At 40.9% G+C, this 20,457-nt stretch overlaps 1 protein-coding gene across 5 annotated transcripts in view; it reads left to right on the top strand.

Annotated features, from left to right (window-relative positions):
- Window positions 1-20,457, top strand: part of kcnip3b (Kv channel interacting protein 3b, calsenilin) — a 61,211-nt gene that overhangs the window by 9,891 nt on the left and 30,863 nt on the right. For 2 of the 5 annotated variants that reach the window (XM_035991284.1, XM_035991280.1), the window contains exons 1-2: window positions 13,937-13,941; window positions 18,251-18,425. In XM_035991284.1, the coding sequence (XP_035847177.1) occupies window positions 18,320-18,425 (106 nt within the window). In that variant the 5' untranslated portion in view covers window positions 13,937-13,941; window positions 18,251-18,319. Of the gene's footprint in view, window positions 1-13,936; window positions 13,942-18,250; window positions 18,433-20,457 lie in introns of those variants that run through there. The other 3 variants (XM_031305287.2, XM_031305285.2, XM_031305286.2) reach the window with 2 other exon arrangements.

Below are 20,457 nucleotides of genomic sequence, written 5' to 3'. Positions count from 1 at the left end.
CTCTACTCTACTCTACTATGCTGCAACTCCTCACTCCCTAACTATAAGCTTTATCAAAGATGATGGTTTTCAGTTTATTCTTAAATGTGGCGACGGTGTCAGCCCCCCGAACCCAAGTTGGGAGCTGGTTCCACAGGAGAGGAGCCTGGTAGCTGAAGGCTCTGGCTCCGATTCTACTTTTAGAGACTCTAGGAACCACAAGTAGCTCTGAGTTCTGGGAGCGCAGTGCTCTAGTGGGACAATAAGGTACTAAGAGCTCTTCTATGTATGATGGTGCTTGACCATTTAGTGCTTTGTAGGTCAGGAGAAGAATTTTAAATTCAATCCTGGATTTTACAGGAAGCCAATGCAGAGAAGCTAATACAGGAGAAATGTGATCTCTTTTGTTAGTTCTTGTCAGAACACGTGCTGCAGCATTCTGGATCAGCTGGAGGGTCTTGAGGGACTTATTTGAGCAGCCTGATAGTAAAGAATTGCAGTAGTCCAGCCGGGAAGTAACGAATGCATGGACTAGTTTTTCAGCATCGTTTTGCGAGAGGATGTTCCTGATTTTGGCAATGTTACGAAGATGGAAAAAGGCTGTTCTTGAGGTTTGTTTTAAGTGGGCGTTAAAGGATAGATCCTGGTCAAAAATGACTCCTAGATTTCTGACAGTAGTGCTGGAGGCCACGGCAATACCATCTAGGGTAGCTATATATTTAGATAATGAAGTTCGGTGGTGCTTGGGTCCCAGCACAATAACTTCCGCTTTGTTTGAGTTTAACATCAGAAAATTGTGGCTCATCCAGGATTTTATATCTTTAATGCACGCTTGAAGTTTAGCTAACTGACCGCTTTCATCTGGCTTAATTGACAGATATAATTGGGTGTCGTCTGCGTAACAGTGAAAGTTAATTGAGTGTTTCCTAATAATATTACCGTCTCTGTGCTATGATGCATTCTAAATCCTGACTGAAAGTCTTCAAATAGACTATTTCTATGCAGAAACTCACACAATTGATTAACGACTACCTTCTCAAGGATTTTTGAGAGAAAGGGGAGGTTAGATATAGGTCTATAGTTGGCTAAGACCTCAGGGTCGAGGGTGGGTTTTTTCAGAATAGGTTTTGTCACAGCTACTTTAAAAGACTGCGGTACGTGACCCGTTAATAAGGACATTTTGATCGTATCTAGTAATGTGGTATTGACCACGGGTAGTGCTTCTTTAAGTAGCCTCGTTGGAATGGGGTCTAAGAGACAGGTAGTTGGCTTAGCTGAAGAGACCCTTAACATTAATTGTTGGAGGTCTAAAGGATAAAAGCCGTCTAAATAAGTATCAGGTCTTATCGTTCTCTCTAGCCCTCCTGCGCCCAATGGTGAGTCGTTAGAAGCTGTGGGCAGAAGGTGATGAATTTTTTCTCTAATTGTTATAATTTTATCATTAAAAAAGGTCATGAAGTCATCACTGCTCAGAGCTATAGGAATAGATGGCTCAACAGAGCTATGACTCTTTGTCAGCCTGGCTACAGTGCTGAAAAGAAACCTTGGGTTGTTCTTATTTTCTTCTATTAGTATTGAGTAGTAGTCTGATCTGGCATTTCTGAGGGCCCTCCTATAATTTTAGACTATCTTGCCAATCCACACGAGATTCTTCCAGTTTGGTGGAACGCCATTTACTTTCAAGTTTTCGTGAGATTTGTTTTAATTTGCGAGTTTGGGAGTTATACCAAGGTGCTAGTTTCCTTTCCTTCATCATCTTCTTTTTGATAGGAGCAACCAAGTCTAAAGTAGTCCGTAGGCAGGCCGTAGCAGCGTCTACAAAGTTATCAAGTTGGGAGGGACTAAAGTTAACATAACGGTCCTCTGTTATATTAAGGCATGACATTGAGTTAAGTGCTGTTGGAATATCTTCCTTAAATTAGCTATAGCGCTGTCAGATAAGCATCTAGTGTAGAAACTTTTATTTAATTTCGTATAGTCTGGTAGTAGGAATTCGAAAGTTATTAAAAAATGGTCTGATAATACAGGATTCTGCGGAAATACTATTAAATCGTCAATTTTGATGCCATATTCTAGCACAAGGTCGAGGGTGTGGTTAAAACAGTGCGTGGCCTTATGCACCCTCTGACTGAAACCAATAGAATCTAGCAGTGAATTGAAAGCAGTACTAAGGCTATTGCTGTCAACGTCCACATGGATATTAAAATCACCTACAATAAGTACTTTGTCTGATTGAAGGACTACGCATGATAAAAACTCTGAGAATTCAGATAAAAACTCAGAATATGGACCTGGTGCTCGGTAAACAACAACGAATATAATTGGCTGTACTGTTTTCCATGTTGGGTGTTGAAGATTAAGAACAAGGCTTTCAAACGAGTTATAATTTAGTTTAGGTTTAGGATTAATTAACAGGCTCGAGTCAAATATGGCTGCAACTCCCCCTCCTCGGCCTGAGCTTCGTGGAATTTGGGTATTATTATGACTGGGAGGAGTGGCTTCGTTTAAACTAACATATTCGTCATGGCCCAGCCAGGTTTCGGTGAGGCAGAATAAATCAATGTGGTTATCTGATATCAATTTGTTTACCAATAATGCTTTCGATAACAGAGATCTAATATTTAATAGTCCACATTTGATTTTCCTATTCTGTTCTATCGTTGCAGTGGTTGTTTTAATTTCAATTAGGTTGTTTAGTATAGCACCTCTTTTGTTAGTGTTTTGTTTAATCGGTCTCAGTCGGGGGACAGACACGGTGGTTATGGGATTATGAATGGGTGATTGCTCTGAAGGGAGCACAGAGGGGCGTGTAGCGCTGTATCTCTGATTATTGACTTTGGGAGAGTGTGTCTGGTCAGTGTGCTTGTGGGAGTGTTTACGGGATGTAAACAGTCAATCAGAGGTCTGGGTATGCAGGGCGTGGTGCAAATTTCCACGTAGCATCTGGCTTCCGCGTGTATTGGGATGAATCCCATCCCTGCTGAACAGGGAGCCACGTTCCCAAAACAGATTGAAGTTGTCAATAAAACCTATCTTGTGAATGCTGCATGTGAGCTGGAGCCAGGTGTTAAGGGAGAGTAGTCTACTAAAGAGGCATGATCCGCGACCTAGAGATGGAAGTGGGCCCGAAATAAAAACCGACTTCCCAGTGCTTTTTAAAGCCTCAATGAGAGTGGTAAATTCTCGCCTTGTGCGCTCACACTCCTGAATCCGAGTGGACATGTCGTTATGTCCACAATGGACCACGATGCGTTTGATAGAGGTCGGAAATGAGGGTATCAGGTCCATAACTTTAGCCAGGAGGTCTCTAGTGATGGAGTCCCCAATAATTACTGTGGTTAGGGGGAAGAGCGGACGAGGAGTGGGGGGGTGTGGATAGCCGGTGACGGGAGCAAAACAGTCAGTGTCGGTTTCAGATGGGCAGGGAAAAGAAGAGGAAGATTGCTTACCGTTCGGTTGTGGGGATTGTTTTTGAGGAACGTTGTCATTTGGCCGATCCAGGCAGTGTAGGCCACCGGACCGTCTGACTACCGCATCCCTCAGAAGCTTTCGCCGCGCGGTAGCAATCGTCTTCCGTGACGACGGCTGGTCAGTCTGCTTTGAAGTGGGGCGAGCCCGGTGAGCCGCAGTGGCCGCCACCGGCTCCGACTCCGACAAGGCATTGAAGCGGTTGGAGAGGCTGAGGGCAGGAGGCGATGGAGCCCTACCCGAGGCTCTCTTTCGGCCGCAAACCACCTCAGTCCAGGGTGGCTTGATAACCGGTGTCGAGCAGGACGATGGGCGTGGGCAGGCAGCTGGGTCCCATGGCGCGGTATCCTGGAAGGCCGCCGAGAGAGATGAGATCCGGAGCGACTGATTATGAGCCACGTCCAAGCAGGCGGTTAACAAAGCATCTTTGGTTTTTAAGTCCTCGGAAAGCCGACGAACATCTTCCCTGAGGTCAGCAATTTCTTTGTTTGTATTATTAAACAACGAGGAAATCCTGAGGGGGAGTGGGGACTCGCCAGGTGTAGAGGTTGCCATGAAGCTAGCGTTAGTTTAGCCGGTAGGCCTAGTCTGAATACATTAGCGTGGGGCTAATACTTACTTACACGTAAAAATGTATCTTTTTTTTTTTTTTTTTTTTTAAAAACACTTTATTAGTATAATAAAAACTAGGCGATAGAGCCGACTGTTAGGTAGGAGGTTATGGAACGCCAAAAGGGTCACATTTCGTCACAATTCGCACGGTGTTTTGAACGACGTTTGTGGCGCCACCTGGCGTTTATTAAACGCAACTACACGTCTAATAAACGCCACCTGCCGTTTATTAAACGCCACCACGCGTGTGACGTCACCAGGCGTTTAATAAACGCCACCAGATGCTTATTAGACACCTGGTGGCGTTTTGATAATCAACTCCGCCCTGTGGCTTTCACAGCCAATAGATTTGAACTCTAATCACCCAATCAGTAAAGAAGGAGGTCAGGCAACACTAATCAAGCATAGATCTCCTTTGCAGCTTGTTTGAGTAGCCCAAAGAAATGCACAACTTTGTAGTATGTTAGTTTTGTATTGCCAGACATCAGTAGGCACTTGGTGCTCATACTTTATTTAATTAATCAATCCAAATCATCCTCCCAAAAATGTAATAAAAAGTGGTGAGGAGCTATTTTCATTATTACCTGCTTAAATTTAATAAGCGCTGTCACACTAAGAACCTAATGGCATCACATCTGCCTTTTATTGTACATTTTATCTGGGTCTATTGTTAAAAGGGTTTCAAATATGGTGATATTTAATTGCTGCAAATACAGGTCTATTACTACAAGACCAAGAGAGGGGTTAACATGAAGAGTAAGCAGATTTTCAAAAATACTGTACTCTTAATTCAACTACTAGGAACCAAAGGGTAGCTTACCAGAAAATCTGACAACTCTGAAAATCTTGACAAAAAGGATTAATAGTTTCTGTAAAGTGCATGCAACAAGCAAACCTAAATAAGTTTACTTATTTACTACAAAAGAATGCTAGTTTGGTACAATCTTAGACAGTCACAGCTGTCTTGCATACAGTTATATCTCAATAAAAACTAAATTAAAATTATAATGGCAGAATAGGTCACTATATATATATATTATTATATATAATATATATTATTTCCTCTACTTTCATATCTTTATGCAAAAAACACCCCCCAGCGCTCTATCTAAAGCAACTAAATTAAACATACGTGTCTCATACTTCATTTGACCTTTCAGGAGACTTACCTTGACACAGGAACAGTAGGTGTCAGATCCCTCAACACATTCAAATACTATGGTTTATGATCTTGACTCAATTGGACATTAAGTTATAATAATAAATCATTAAGCATTTTAATTTATTTTTATTCCATGCATTACTAAAAATATTAAGCTGAAAAATGTACTGACAAACACAAAAGCATGACATAAAAATGAGATTTATTAAATAACATCAAAAATTCAGCAACAGGTGAAGTAGTCCTTTGTGCATAGTTTCTGGTATATATTTATAAGGACCACGTGACATCACAGTGCTTTGCTGTCACCATTTTTGCGTCTGGTCAAAGCTAGAGGACCTACGTCATATCAACCACAACAGCTAGAGGAGACGGATACGCGATACACACAAGAGAATACGCGGAACAAATAGTTTTTGTCGTAATGTTAACCAGCTGTTAGCCCTTAACGAACAACTTGCTACACTGTTGATAATTGATGACTAGCATGTCCTGTTATCACATACTGGACATTAGTTTTTCTTCAAGTGCCATATGTTGGTGTCATTCACCTATCCTGCAACAGTGTATTGATGGGCATCTGTACTCATGATATACTCCAGTGTATGGGGATGAATTATGTACAAGTTAATGTTAAACGTGTCAGGAAAAGTGAGTTTGGGCTGACGTAGGACTGGGCGATTTATATATAAATGTTAGAGTATCGTTCAAAATGTTTGATGTTGAGATGGAAAACAATATGCAAGGTCCAGTGGAGGTGAGTTAAACAGGAATGGTTCAGGAGGTTCTTTTCTTGACTGCCATGCAGGGCTGCGATGGAGAGTTGACAGTCAAGTGACACCTTTCAAAACAATGGATGACACCGCAGCCTCCTCGGGAAAAGTGGAACTGGATCAGCACTGTTTCGGAGAATGTGATCTCCCTTACAGGAAGTTGTAGATGGAGCGGATGAGGGGAGTCACTAGGGTACAGAGAGAGAAGATGACATTAGTGGAAGTGACAGACATTCAAAGTTCACTTCCGTACAAGCAACAGAAGATATCTGTCATTCCATCCACTCAAACTTAGAAAATAGAGAAATCCCTGTTCTCTTGTAAGTTTCTGTCTGTATGGAGTATATGGTGGAGGACAGATCCCTGTGCCCCAGAGTACCTGTGACTGGCTGATTTTGAAACAAAGATAAATGAGCATACATGAGGAAAAATTATCTGCGTTTGTTTTCTTTGATCCTGTCACTGCCGTGCAGTCGATACACTGTCTAACATTTGGCGCTGTGCGGGCAACTTTCCATTATATCGTTCATAATTCAAACAATGCTCGGCTAGAAGTTTTCATTCTTTGATTTTCTTTTACTGCTGATTCGTGTAAACAGCTGGTAGCGGATCTGCTGCTCGTGTTACAACCCAACGTGGAGACTGCAGTGCACACAAAGACTAGAGTGTCAAGCACACCTTTTTCTTAACTTAAGTCACACATTTTAGATAAGGGAATTTATTTAGTTAAAGTACAAAAATAATATGAAAACACATTTATGGTGTATTAAAAAAATAAACACAAGTGAGGCCAGTATAAATAACTCCCTCTTTTTTATGACACACTAAATATGTTGCCTCAATATAGCTTTCAGAGTATGCTATTGTTACCTCTGCTTAGGTTTCAATAAAATAAATGCATAAATCCTTTTGACATGTAAACCTGAATAGTTATCTGTGGGCCCACACTCACACATTCATACTCAGCAATCAAAATACAAACAAAAAAACCCTGTTGCAGCGAGGAGGCCTAAAACTGTGACGGCCGTTTCACTTGTTTACACAACCAATACAATAAAATGCACGTGCAATATAGTACTCACGAATCCTAGCCAAGGGGATATATGAAAAAGGCGAACTTGGCGATGGCAGCAGGCAGAGCACCGGAGAAACCACAGCAGGAAGATCACCAGAACAGAAAACAGCAGCGACAGTCTACATCACACCAGCAGGATGGAAAATCGCTCTGTGTGGTCCCAAGGAGCTTCCCCGATCCTCTCTCTTTCACAGTCACAAATGTCCGTCTCCTGAATCAAATACATTATCTGAGCAAGCAGGTCCATCCACTATTTCACGGCGAATTATCGGTAGTTTGTCTCAATTATTTCACATGCAAAGCTACCAGTAGGCTACAAAAGCAATGCTAATGGAAATTGTGCTAACTAACGCTAACAGCTATTCACAGTTAGTGACACAATAGATGGTTTCATACTACAACCAGGGTCCAAATTTAACTTTTTCGTCCACCAGCCAAATGGCATGTCAATGTTCACATTTCACCAGCCACTTAATAGAGTACCATTGTTTTTTTGGCTGGTGAGTGTAGCAAATCTACCAGCCACTTGCATATTTTACCAGCATTTGCCTACTGATGTCTGGCAATACAAAACTAACATACTACAAAGTTGTGCATTTCTTTGGGCTACTCAAACAAGCTGCAAAGGAGATCTATGCTTGATTAGTGTTGCCTGACCTCCTTCTTTACTGATTGGGTGATTAGAGTTCAAATCTATTGGCTGTGAAAGCCACAGGGCGGAGTTGATTATCAAAACGCCACCAGGTGTCTAATAAGCATCTGGTGGCGTTTATTAAACGCCTGGTGACGTCACACGCGTGGTGGCGTTTAATAAACGGCAGGTGGCGTTTATTAGACGTGTAGTGGCGTTTAATAAACGCCAGGTGGCGCCACAAACGTCGTTCAAAACGCCGTGCGAATTGTGACGAAATGTGACCCTTTTGGCGTTCCATAGGAGGTTGAAGGCAGCTGCCGGCTGCCTCGTCCCCGCCGACTGCTGTCGCTTTAGAAGTCTACTTTATTTATTACCTCAGTAAACATTTTCATAATGAGTTTATCAATCGCTAGTTTTAAGTCTTCTGCGACACAGAATGATGTTCATTTTTTTTAATTATGGTCTTGTTGATTTTAAAATCGGCAATAAAGCAGGGGGTGTTTTAGGGCGTGGCTATGATGTGATTGCCAGTGAAAGTGTTGCTGAAATCCACCTTACCATAGTTTAATTTTCTCAGGATCTGGGCTTAAAAAGTGGCATATTATCATAGAAAATTAGCCATGCATATACCATGATATGGTAAATTGTTCCAAATGGACAATTTATTTTTCTTCAACATAATGGAAGTATGTGCATGAAGAACCAAACACACACACACACACACACACACACACACACACACACAAGGCAGTAATTTCGACTCACAGGGGGAAAAATGCAGTGTTGTGAAAAAATGCTGCTGTAAAATTGATCAATCAATTAATGTTGTGATGTTCATACACTGTGTCTGTATTGTCTGTAAATGTACATGAGGAATATGACAGGACAGAGTGAAGCGATCTGGTGTGTGTGTGTGTGTGTGTGTGTGCGTGTGTTAGAAAAAGGAGGAGGAGCTGATAACATTGCTCCTCTATTGCTCCCTAGAGTATTAATTCTTTCTCCACATGAAAGCTCACACATCAATATAATAATCATTTTCTCTCTCTCTCACACACACACACACACACACACACACACACACACACACACACACACACACACACACACACACGGGCCATATGGATATGTCATCCTCCCACAGTCAAACTGATTCACACTGACAGCCATACTGAGAGGATCAAGCAGTCAGGACACAAATAGTATCAGCTCTAGACCATCAGCCTGCTCACATATTTTCTTGCAGCCGGCTTCATGTAAAGAGTCGCACAACCACATCTTAAGAACATATGCAGTAATGTTGATGTTTTTCTATCAACTCTGAGTGAAATTTACAGTTCTGCTGGTTATTATATGTAACAAACTGAAAACAGAAGGCCCAAAAGTTCATCAGTCTGGTGCCATTCAAACTACCATCTGTGAAGCTGTTTTTCTGTTGTCGAGTGACTCAACTTGTTTGTTGCTTCAGCTTTACTCTGTTTTCTGTTTTTCCTTGTTGAGTTTTATATTTTTTATTAATACAAATTACATTACAAGGAAAATGATTTGTATAACAAAAGGTCAAGAACAGATTGTACTTCCTTATGTAACAGTTGTTTAGTTAAAAAGAGACAGAAAATTAAATAAAAAGAGATTTACCACTGCTTGAGTAATGGTTTGTTCAGGGTTGTCCCAGTTGAGGGAAACATTACTGTCCTGGTTTAAAGAAAACAACATTGACTGTCGGTAGAAAATGAAATGAGAGAAAAAAATCCTGTGTTCAAGTCTCACATTTTTAACCATTTAAACCACTTTAGCTTTCCCACCTATGAGGTTATGTGGCTCTAAAACAACATTACACTATGTCCGCCTTTATTCCAGACAGACACGAGTCATTATTATTATATAACCAATACCTCACTGTTTCCTTACCTTAAGTAAGTGCTGCGAGTGCTGAAACATAACAATAAAAACATTAATTATGTTGTAGCTGCTACAAGTGGATGTTAGTCTAGTGTCTGCAAAAATGCCTTTAGCATTGTAAGCTATTTTATTAAGTTTCCTTCATAGACTGTATATAACTAAGTTTCCTCTTAGGGAAATGCTAAGTTGAATTTTAGTTGGGCATTATGAAGGGTAGAAACGGAAGAAGTGAAGCTGGCGTTATGCACTACTGTTGTCACTATGGAAGGTAATAAAAGCGTGTGCGCCATCTTGGTTTACGCTGGTTGAGATTACGAGCCTCCATGTTTTTTTGAATTACCCTCAGCTACAGTAGTTTGCACACATTAGCTCAGACGGCTAAGTTGGCTTGTTAACTTTATTAGAATCTGTCCTTATAGATAGATAGATAGATAGTTTGATTGATTGATTGATTGATTGATTGATTGATTGATTGATTGATTAATGGATGTTTACATCCCTACAACAGCGGGCTTTGTGTGATAAACGATAACCAATAACTGGCCAGACGGAGTTACTCACTTACTCACAGAGATTCCTGCCTTTATTAGTGAGATAAAAACAGCATTAATAATTTCAATTCATACCTGATAGTTGCAAATTAGTGGCACATAAATGTAACTTCTGGGACTCACAAGACAGAAAAAGAAGAAATGGACATAATTGAAGCAGCAGAGGCAGATATATCCTAACGTTTAATTCTTAGTATGGGTCAAGCTCCAAAATGTTTCCCATAGTACAACAATTACCATTTTTATGTTAGTCCTTTGCTGCCTGGTAAATGCACACATCCACTTATTTGTGCTGCCTATCATTTCATAGCTCACACTATCACTTTATTCCAATTTACTTTGGAACAAATCTCCATGTTAAATGTAAATGTCAACACACAATGCCAATAAAATGAGCTAACTCCCAGTGAATGTGTGTGTTGCTCTCATGCTGCATCGGTATTTGAGACGATCTAGCTCTGGGCTCTTCTGCAGGAAATCCCAGGTGGTGGGATTTATGTGCGAGGGATTTTATGTGCAAGGGTATTTACTGTATCTCCCTTTGTGCTGTCAGTCCTTGTCACCGCGCTCCTCCTCTGGCTTGCTCGTCTCATTTCTCTACACAGCCTGTGCACACAAAAACACACACTCTTTCTCACACTGAGTCTACCTCCCTTATGTTTAAATCCCAGTTGGTATTTCTGCTTCACCTTGAGAGTAGCCTTGTGACAGGTGACATTATGGAGAGAGAGGAGAGTGACTAAATTGGAAGCAATGAGGAGGTGAGGAGATGGAGGGATGGAGGACAGATTTGTGCTGACATCCACGGTAAAGAGAAACAATAAATGTTAATATGAACGGCTGATTAAATGTTGTTTTCCATTGTGTGTGTGTGTGTGTGTGTGTACGCGTGTGTGTGTGTGTGTGTGTGTGTGTGTGTGTGTGTGTGTACGCGTGTGTGTGCATGCGTGTGTGTGCATGTGTCATTGTAAATTGTAATTCCACGGCATACCTGGAACGCCATAACCAAGTGGCTGGCAAAGTGTACAGGAACATCTGTGCCAAGCTGGAAGTCTTAAGGTCAAAGTGGGAGGCACCTCCAAAGATGGCAGGAAAGGACAGAGCTAAGATCCTCTGGGACTTCCAGATCCAGACTGATAAAATGGTGATGGCTAACCAACCGGACATTGTGGTGGTCGAAAAACAGCAGAAGAAGGTAGTTGTGATAGATGTAGCAATCCCAAGCGACAGCAACATCAAGAAGAAGGTACATGAGAAGCTTAAAAAATACCAAGGTCTTAGGGAGGAGCTAGAGAAGATGTGGAAAGTAAAGGCAACAGTGGTTTCAAGTGGTAATAGGAGCACTCGGCTTGGCTGCTTATTAGCTTGCAAACTTGTTCGTATTAAAGGGGAACTATGCTGTTTTTTTTTAGCTTAATTTACCTTAACTGAACAGCTTCGAAGTCATTGGAATGGTTATATGACTTTTTTTTCGGGTTGAATGGTGGTCGTCTCGCTTCCCCCTAGCGTCTCTGAGCAGAAAAACCACCCTTGCAACTTTTATCGCGTGATATCAGGTCTTGCGATGTAACGAATTGCTTTAGGCACTGCACACATACACGCCCCCATCCAGGAACCAGCTAGCTATAAGAACAAGGTAGCGATGGAGTTTTTCACACTATCGTCATGGCTGAGCCGGCAAAAAAGAAGCAGAAAGCTAGGAAAGCATTGACGGAGGAACAGAGAAAGAGGAAACAGCAGACTGACCGAGCGAGTTTTTACAACAGTGTTGCCAAATATCTATTCCGAAGCTGTAGGGGGAGAAATCTGCCAGCAAAAAGTGAGAAAACAGCGAAGAAATTGCCAAAACTGCATAGCGCCCCTTTAAGAGCAAATGAATAAATAAATAAAGGGCAGGATGAAGCTGCTAATGTTAGCTTAAACTATTGGAAGTAATGCTTGGTTACTGTTAACATTAGGTACTAAGCTAGTTTGCAGGACATGCTAATGATTGTTGCTTATGATTGTTACTTTTGTTACGACCCTAGAAATCAGAGAGTAACCATTGATGTTAAGGAAGGATGGAAGGCGCTTGTATCAAAATTGTCCAATTTATTAATAATGCAAAACAGAATGTGCAACAGGAAGTCGTGGGATCTCCTCCCTCCTTTATCCAGGGAGCTGAGTGTGCACAGGTGTTCTCACTCAGCAATCACCAATCAACCTGCAAAAAAGGAGGCACACACAACACACACCACAGACAAAATACAAATTCCTACGTAACATCTACATCATCTGCTCTTGTGTTTTTGGCTTTGGAAAGGCTCGACAAGACACCATCCTCCAAACCCTTTATACATGTATTACAGTACATTATATATACTACAGTCACAGCATGCACACTGCTTCAACTGGTATAGAAATTCAAAGCTTCACACACCTGAGGCCTATAGTACGAAGCAAGATTTGGCGTTACCGAGGTAACTTCAGGTTCAACCCAGGGTTTTCTGTATAACGACGGTGGATCAGTTGTTACCGGGTTCAATCGCCGTGGTAACTTATGCTGAACACTTAACCTGGTTGGGAGCAGGTTAAGTTGGAGATTAGAGATCAACCGGTGTAAAAGCACCGCCTACTGACCAGTCAATACTCGATTGATAACGGCGTCACCGTTCTCAGAAACTTGGTGCGCAGAGAGAGAGAGATGCACTCAGAAAAGTTAAAACGTTTAGAAACCGACAACCCCGTTAACATTCCCTGATGGGTATTTTTATGAAAGATATAGATTTTCAGTGGAGGGAATTACGTATAGGCTATTTGTCGGCTTCTTGAGCCGTATGTTGTCAATGCGTACATTGGTTTGAATTATGTTTTTATATTTTTAATTTGCTCTCACGATCGCTTCCCACTGCCAGGGTTGCAACTGAAATAATAGGCTAAAGCAACAACAGTTTATGGAAAGCACAAGTGTAATTATGGTCAGATCTTGGTCCTGACTGATGGGGAAGTGATATTGATAAGTGTTGTGATTTACGCATTTACAGCGTCGGGCTATTTTTTTGCCAGCTTTCCTTCCTGTTTTAGGAAGCAGCGACTGTATTGTGTTTTGCCTGCAAAACCGTGTCTGTGTTCTTCATATTTATGTAGAATTATAGTTTGCTCTTCTTATGTAAAATATGCGCTCTGGTAGATGTTTGCGATTGGTCGTGCTGTGCAAACAGCGCCTCTTTTATGTGAACGCGCGCATCTCTAGATTGGAAAACCCTGGGTTGATAGAAATAGTTGATAACCACTGTCGTGGGTATGGGTATGTGGGCGGTTGTACGTATGTGTGACAGATGTAAAGGAAAGTGTATTTGTGTGTGTTTCTGTGTGTGCATTTGGATCTCGGTGTATTTGTAGTCTGTGCGCTTGTGTCTGTCTGCTCTGAATTCTGATCTGTAGATGTGTTGGATGTGTCTGTGGTCTCACAAGTTCACATGTTAGTTTGGTATTTCTGCACTTACAAGGATAGAATATAAATCTCCTAGGCAATAGCTCATTAGGACAAAACAAATGAAAGAGTGTGATATTCCCTTCTCTGAATTCATAGGCTAGACAGTACACAACCAATTCTCTTGGCAAAGCTTGGCTGTTGTGTCTAAATTAGCTATCTAATATTAGCAATGCTGGGTTTCAATAGATAAATCCATTATGGATCTGGTTCTAATAAATGCCCCGATCCATTAAGTTAACATTTTAACAAATCTGTGAATTTTTATCTCCTTTCTCTTTATGTATTCACCGAGAACAATGTACAAAACATTCAGGTAGTCTTTTAATTAAAAAGCAAAAATGTAAGTTCTGGCAAAACCTGAGTTATAGTTTATTGAATGTCAATCTTTCAATTTTAGTGGTTGTAATATAACACTGAAAATATTAGATGAAGGGATTAAAGGGATTGGGATTTTGATAATCAGATGAAATATTTGATTGAGATTTGATAAAATGCTACCAAACCCTCTACAACCTAAGTCCATTTTTTTTATACCAGTGCAAATACAATACTTCAGTTTCGGTACCAATACTAAAACCTTATTTTTTCCCCAATATCTTACTTTGATCAATATAAATATGTTAACAACATGTTGTCTGATCACAAGCAGCCATACATTTCTGTCAGTATAAAAAAAGAGACTGTCCTCCCAAGAAAAACAACAGCAACAATTAGTTGTTTTATCAAATGCCCAATAACCTCATATGTTTACATTCATAAAGCCCTCCAGCAGACTTTGGTTTTTGCTGTGGGAGATCCCTCTTTGTTTTCCCGTTTCCAACCAACAGTCAACGTTAGTTTCTTTTAACCGTGACCACAATCCTTCCCTTACCTTAATCGTAATTATTATCGTAACCATGATGACGAAAGTCCCCTCACCTTACCAAAGTTGTGATTTTAACCCAAACCACATAGTTTTCCTATCCATACCCAAGTCTTCTTTGGTTCCAAAACCTAACTAGAAGACTTGTTGTAAAAATCCATGGATGTGGTTAATACATTTATAGGTATATAACATCATGTTATATACCTAGGTACCTAGACCTATTAACCACACACAAGAAACCAATGCAATCAGTTTAATTTGTTCTGGACTGTCCAATGAGACAGACAAGCTTTGATAGTAAGGTACTTGTAATCTACATCTCTACAAGTTTAAAATGTTATGAGAAGGAAAGGTTATCATAACGGGTTCAGTTTTTTTACATCCTCTTCGACTCTAGGATTTTCCCTGGAGGGGCGTTTTTTAAAGCCTATTTGACCTTGAAGAAGCAGTCAGGCAGAACAAATGAAGTTCTGCTTACTGAGTTTGAGTCATACTGAGAAAAACTCAACTGTGAGCTGGGACATTATAGCTAAACATGCTGGATCTCTGCTGTGGCCTTGTAGGATGTTAATCACATATAAATTATTAATGGAAACATCCGCTAATATGACATTAAAGACTCCATCTCTCGCTCTTGGCATCTATTCCCTTTCCATCACTCCACCTCATCCTTACCTAACTCCATCGATGTTCCCATATCCTCAATCCCACTTTGTTGAGGATGTAAGAAAAACAAAGTGTTTACACATTACTATAAAGCATTCTGTAATGAAAGAAAAAAAAAATGTTTCAAACATTCAGTATATTTAAAGCTGCATTCATTATTCATATTTTTTTTTATATGTAGTGTAGATTTTTAGCATCTTTTAGCTCATTGCTTTGGATATCACATTTCTGTTGTTTTCAGGTACAGGAGCAGGAAGACTAAAAACCCCATGTATACTACATATTCAGTCCTCAAACAGCAGACAAGCTGGTGAACATTGTGGTGCATTTAGCAGCTAAAGAGCCAGATATTTCCCTCAGAAGTTGGTGGAGACCACAAACAGAGCTAAAAGAGAGTGAACATTGAACTTATATCCTCCAGGCGGCCAGAAACAAGACTCCAAATTAATGATAATGTAGATCTGTGTTTCTTAGATGTGTAAATTGTCAACTGTTTGCTAGCACAACTTTTCCATGGTGATAATATGTCAGTGTTGTGTTTACAGCTTGTGCTGTTGAACACAAGTGGCCAAAAATCAATTAATACTGCTTTAAAAAAAGAAAAGAATATGTATGATGAGGTGTAAAATAGTTTAACAATAGAACGTAATGAGGCCAGAGTTTACGCTTCATGTAAACCAACATTCATTAAACCAACAACACAGTGACTGATATTTAATAATTTATGGCGGAGCATAGCGATTGACACCGTGTGTGTGTGTGTGTGTGTGTGTGTGTGTGTGTGTGCACGTGCGTGCACGCGTGCGTGTGTGTTGTGCAGATGTTAAAAGAGGGTAGTGCTGCCCCAGGACAAAGCTAGCTGAAGCGTTAAGGGAAACAAGATAAAACATACTAGTTGAAACTGTGTGTGTGCCTTGAGATTGTGAATATGCCTTCGTATCCAGCGGTCCATGAATAAACAACTAAAGTAGCGTTGAATTTTCTTGTGTTTCCCCTGCGTCTGTCGGCATCTGTTTGTCTCACAGCCTCCTCTTTCCAATTTGTGACCTACTAAAAAGACACATTTGAAAACAATTCGTTCTTTCTAATTTACTTCTCTGTAGAAGCGAATCACAGCTGAGCCTTTTTTCATAATACTCTCTGCCTTGCCGCCGTTGATCTGTGAATAAATTATGTTGAGATGAATGGAAATGATTTCTGTCAACTTCTTTCCATTTCAGTTTGTTGTCATTAGGATATGAGCCAGTTTGACTCTGTGTGTTTGTGTGTATCTATGCAGATGCTCACTCCTCGTAGTTTTCCTCCTTCTTCCCTGCCTTTTCCTCTCTCATCTTTAGCTCCTTTAATCCATCTCTTCATGTGGAAGATGCACAGAAGTAGCCTTGTGAATGTATTCCCCAGCAAAGTGCTGTGTTCTCCTCCATCTTTCCTTCCTCCACCCCCCCACCCCCCATGCTCCTGTCCTTTGCTCTTCTTCTCAGATAGGCCAGTATTCATTATGCTAATTTACTGCAGTTCTTCCAGGAATACAAGCAGACCATCTTTTTCTTTTACTCTCTCTCTCTCTCTCTCTCTTTCTCTCTCTCTCTCTCTTTGTATTTTCCCTTCCTCATTCTCTCTCATTACCTTAAAGTAAGGGATTTGCATGGTCAGACTGTCATAGGATCAAATAGCCATTTAAAATCCTCAGTGTGTGTGTGTGTGTGGGCTCCGTCCTCTCATCTCCCTCCCTTTCTCCCCCTCTTTTCCCACTGTCATCTTTTTGCTTTCCGTCTCCTCCCCACAGAGTAAACACAGCTACTGTTTGTTTTGTCTTTCATCTTCCTCCTCACACTTGCTCCAGTGTACACATGTATGGCTGTGTGTGTTTTACCAGAGCAGCTTAATAAAGCCTCTTGATAATTTAGGAATAGACGTTAAATCAGATCACATCAGATCAAATCAGTGTTTGCTGTAGTAGAAACTGAAAGGATGCCAAGATATGAAAGAAAAGAAATTGAAAAATATATTAGAGCAAAACATGTTGATGTCAAGTTTTTCTTTACTGATGAAAGAGGATAAATTATGCATATGAATGAGCTTGACGGGGATTGGTCCTGCATAGTAAGAATCACATTGATAAATTGGAGCCGAATATGAAATTGAACAGAAACAGGCTTTTAGTTAACTGAAATTAAACCTGAAGGAAAGATATTTCAAGATGTGTTAGTGCTTAAATCAGAAATATTGAAGTTACCTCACCTCCACCCTGATTTCTTAGAAAGCTGATGTCAATGTTTAATTATAATGTCTTTAGGCTGTCCATGAAAAACTCTTTGCTGTCCATGACTTGGATTGATTGATGATTTGAACATTTAATCTCTTAAAAACTAAACGAAAGATGGCTCAGTCTCATCCTTTTACCTGTATCCGCTCAGTGTCAGTGGATTGTTGTGAGCTGCTGTATTTGCAGCCAAACTGTTGTAAGCCAACCTTATTAAAACATTTTCAAGACCATATGGTGAGTGACAGTGACTCACAGCTGAGAGCAGGGAGGACTAGCTGGAAGCTGGGATGATGGAGGAGGGAGGTCAGGCTGAAAGGTGGGGGGCAAGACTGAAAGAGAGCTTCCATTGTAATTCTTCTAGCTCTCGACAAACCCACAGATAATTTTCTCCCAACTCTGCAGTTCCCCTCACCTATTTTCAGCTACCGGTGTTTGGAGTGTTTTAGCGTCTTTCAGCTCATTGTTCTGGTTTTCCAGCCCACAACTTTACTGTTTTGGTTTACTCTCACTGCTCTTATCAGCAGGCAACTTTTTCAGTGAAAAAATCTCTGATAAATTGTCCATTTAGAAAGTGAAGCTAGCAGACAGTAAATTTGGACACAAACTTAAAAACTCAAAAGTCTCATAATATGTGCTTAACTGAACTCTTGTTGAACCTCTTTTAAAGTGTTCCTGAAACACCTCCAGATCAGAGGCTAATCATATTTTCCAGGCACATGCATACTCATGTTTAAATTAAAGATCTCAGCCTGGTTTGTTTCATTTCCATATCGACCTGAACTCTCTTTCTCACTCCCTCCTCCCCCGTCATTCCCCTCCCTACAGGCGGATGGCAAGGTGGTCGACGGCAGCCTGTTGGGAGATGCCAACGGCGTCGAACCTGCGCCGGGCAGAATGAAGGATTCTGGGAAGTGGCAGAAGCCGCGGTTCTCTCGGAAAGCTCTGATGAAGTGTTGCCTGGTTAAATGGATTATCGCCAGTACACAGCCACAGGACAAAGGTGAGAGAGAGAGAGAGAGAGAGAGGGGAAATTGACATGTTGGTGAAATGGACAATGTGGTGAATGCACAACAAGTGTGACTAAGTGTTTGAATTGATCGCTGAATTGACTGGATAGACATCTGCTGTCTCCTGAGGTCCCTGTGGGCACGACTCATGACTCATTGTGCCAGGCAGATGACCTCAGGGTCAGGTAGAGATCATTTAGTTGCATATGCTCATTTATCAAATGTCTCTACAGCCTTGGTTCACCTTTAAAGCTTTAGTGTGTAACTCTTTTTAAATAATGAAAGTCAGTTAAATTCAAGCCATTGCCAAATGAGTTTCTACAATGCTAATTAAGACTTTCAGCTCCACAAAACTCTCTCTGTAGTTCTCAGTATGGCTATGTTTAGAAAATGGTGTAGTCCGGCGACTTTCACGTGCAGAAGCTCAAGTGAAGATACTTACTTCTTCTGAAAAGTCCATCATGTTTTTTTTAATCCTCCGTGTCCTCCATGGCTACAAGGAACTGTGTGGAGGAGGGGTGAGGGGTGGTGCGCGATCACTGAAGACTTGTGTCATGTGGGTGCGCTGACAGTGTTGTTGTCATTACTTAAAATACCTCATGGGGGAGACAGAAACTATGCACTATAGCTTTAATATTCTCTCGACATAGACCTGAAATACTCTGATACACCTTCTACCTTCCTCTGGGTCTCTTTTCAACTGCCTGATCATTTCTGCCTCTCATAAGCACTAAAAGACTAATCAAGACTTCCTGAATGTTTTCCCTTATCTTCTTGGATCCAGTACGTTGTTTGGCCTGGGCTCCAGTCCTGGTTTGTTGATCTACTTAGTCTCAGTGCTCCACCCAGTGGTCCATTTGTATTCGTGCACATTTAGTCTCTTGTCTGCAGGGAGATGTATGAGGTGTTTTTGAATGAAATTGTACATATATCTTCAAAGCTCTCAGCGTTGTTCCATGCTGATATAAAGTCGTAGTTCAGTCCACAGAGGCCGCAGTTATCACCAACTTTTATTTCAGCCTCTTCTCATATTTTTACTGATGAGTTATCACTTATGACACAAAACAGCTTTAATAGTTTTATATAAAACACATCAGTAAAAAGATGTCAAATGTGCTCCACCTTTTTAACTGATTTCATCACTTCAGAAGTCCCATCTTCCTACTGCACTTCATGACCTCCTTGTGTCCTTTCCTACTTTTTCTTGTCCTTCCCTGCCCCCTCTTTTCCTTTACTAACTCCTTGATTCCCTCCCTAGTACTCCGTCCTTTCCTGCCTTTTACTTTCCTTTAGTGCCTCCTTGTCTCCTTCCCTACTTCTTCCTATCCATATATGCCCCCTCTCCTCTCCTTTACTACTTGTTTCCTTCCCTGCTTCTTCGTGTCCTTCCCTGTCTCTTTCCTTTCCTCACTACCTACTTGTTTCCAATTTTTCCTCTGCTTTTCCTTCCCTAACTCCTTGTTTCCTTCCCTACTTCTTCTTATCCTTCCCTGCCACTGCCTTTTCCTAACTACCTACTTGTCTCCATTTACTCCATTTCATTACTTTTGAGTTGGTGTCCCTTCTTGGCCTTCCCTTTTCCTTCTCAACCTCCTTATGTTGTTCCCTACTTCTTGCTTTCTTCCCTGGCTCCTATTTTCCTGTTCTACTTTTTTCATTATCTTCCTAACTTTCTTGAAGCTGATTTTGTTAAGAACAAAAAACAGACACATTATTTTGGGTCTAAAAACAGTTTGAGGTTTAAATAAATGCCACATCATTAAAAAGCAAACATTACCTCAGGCTCCAGAGAGTTTTAATTAAACCAAATAAGGCGGATGTGTGTGATTGTGACCCATCTTCAAAGGCCTGCTCAGCCTCAATGTACCATGTAATGGTACTCTTGTAGGTCACTGAAATGTGAGAGCTAGATCCAGTCGTATATGACCTGCCCTTGTGGCTTATCACGCAATCCTGCCATCATGTTTTTCCTCACAGCGTCACCAAGAAACTTGGCACTTTGGCATTCCCAAGTGGCAGCAAGAG

The sequence above is a fragment of the Sander lucioperca genome, chromosome 2 (assembly GCF_008315115.2).
Source record: "Sander lucioperca isolate FBNREF2018 chromosome 2, SLUC_FBN_1.2, whole genome shotgun sequence".
Taxonomy (NCBI): domain Eukaryota; kingdom Metazoa; phylum Chordata; class Actinopteri; order Perciformes; family Percidae; genus Sander; species Sander lucioperca.
Note: the sequence above shows the minus strand (reverse complement) of the source record. Positions and strands in the feature narration are given on the sequence as shown.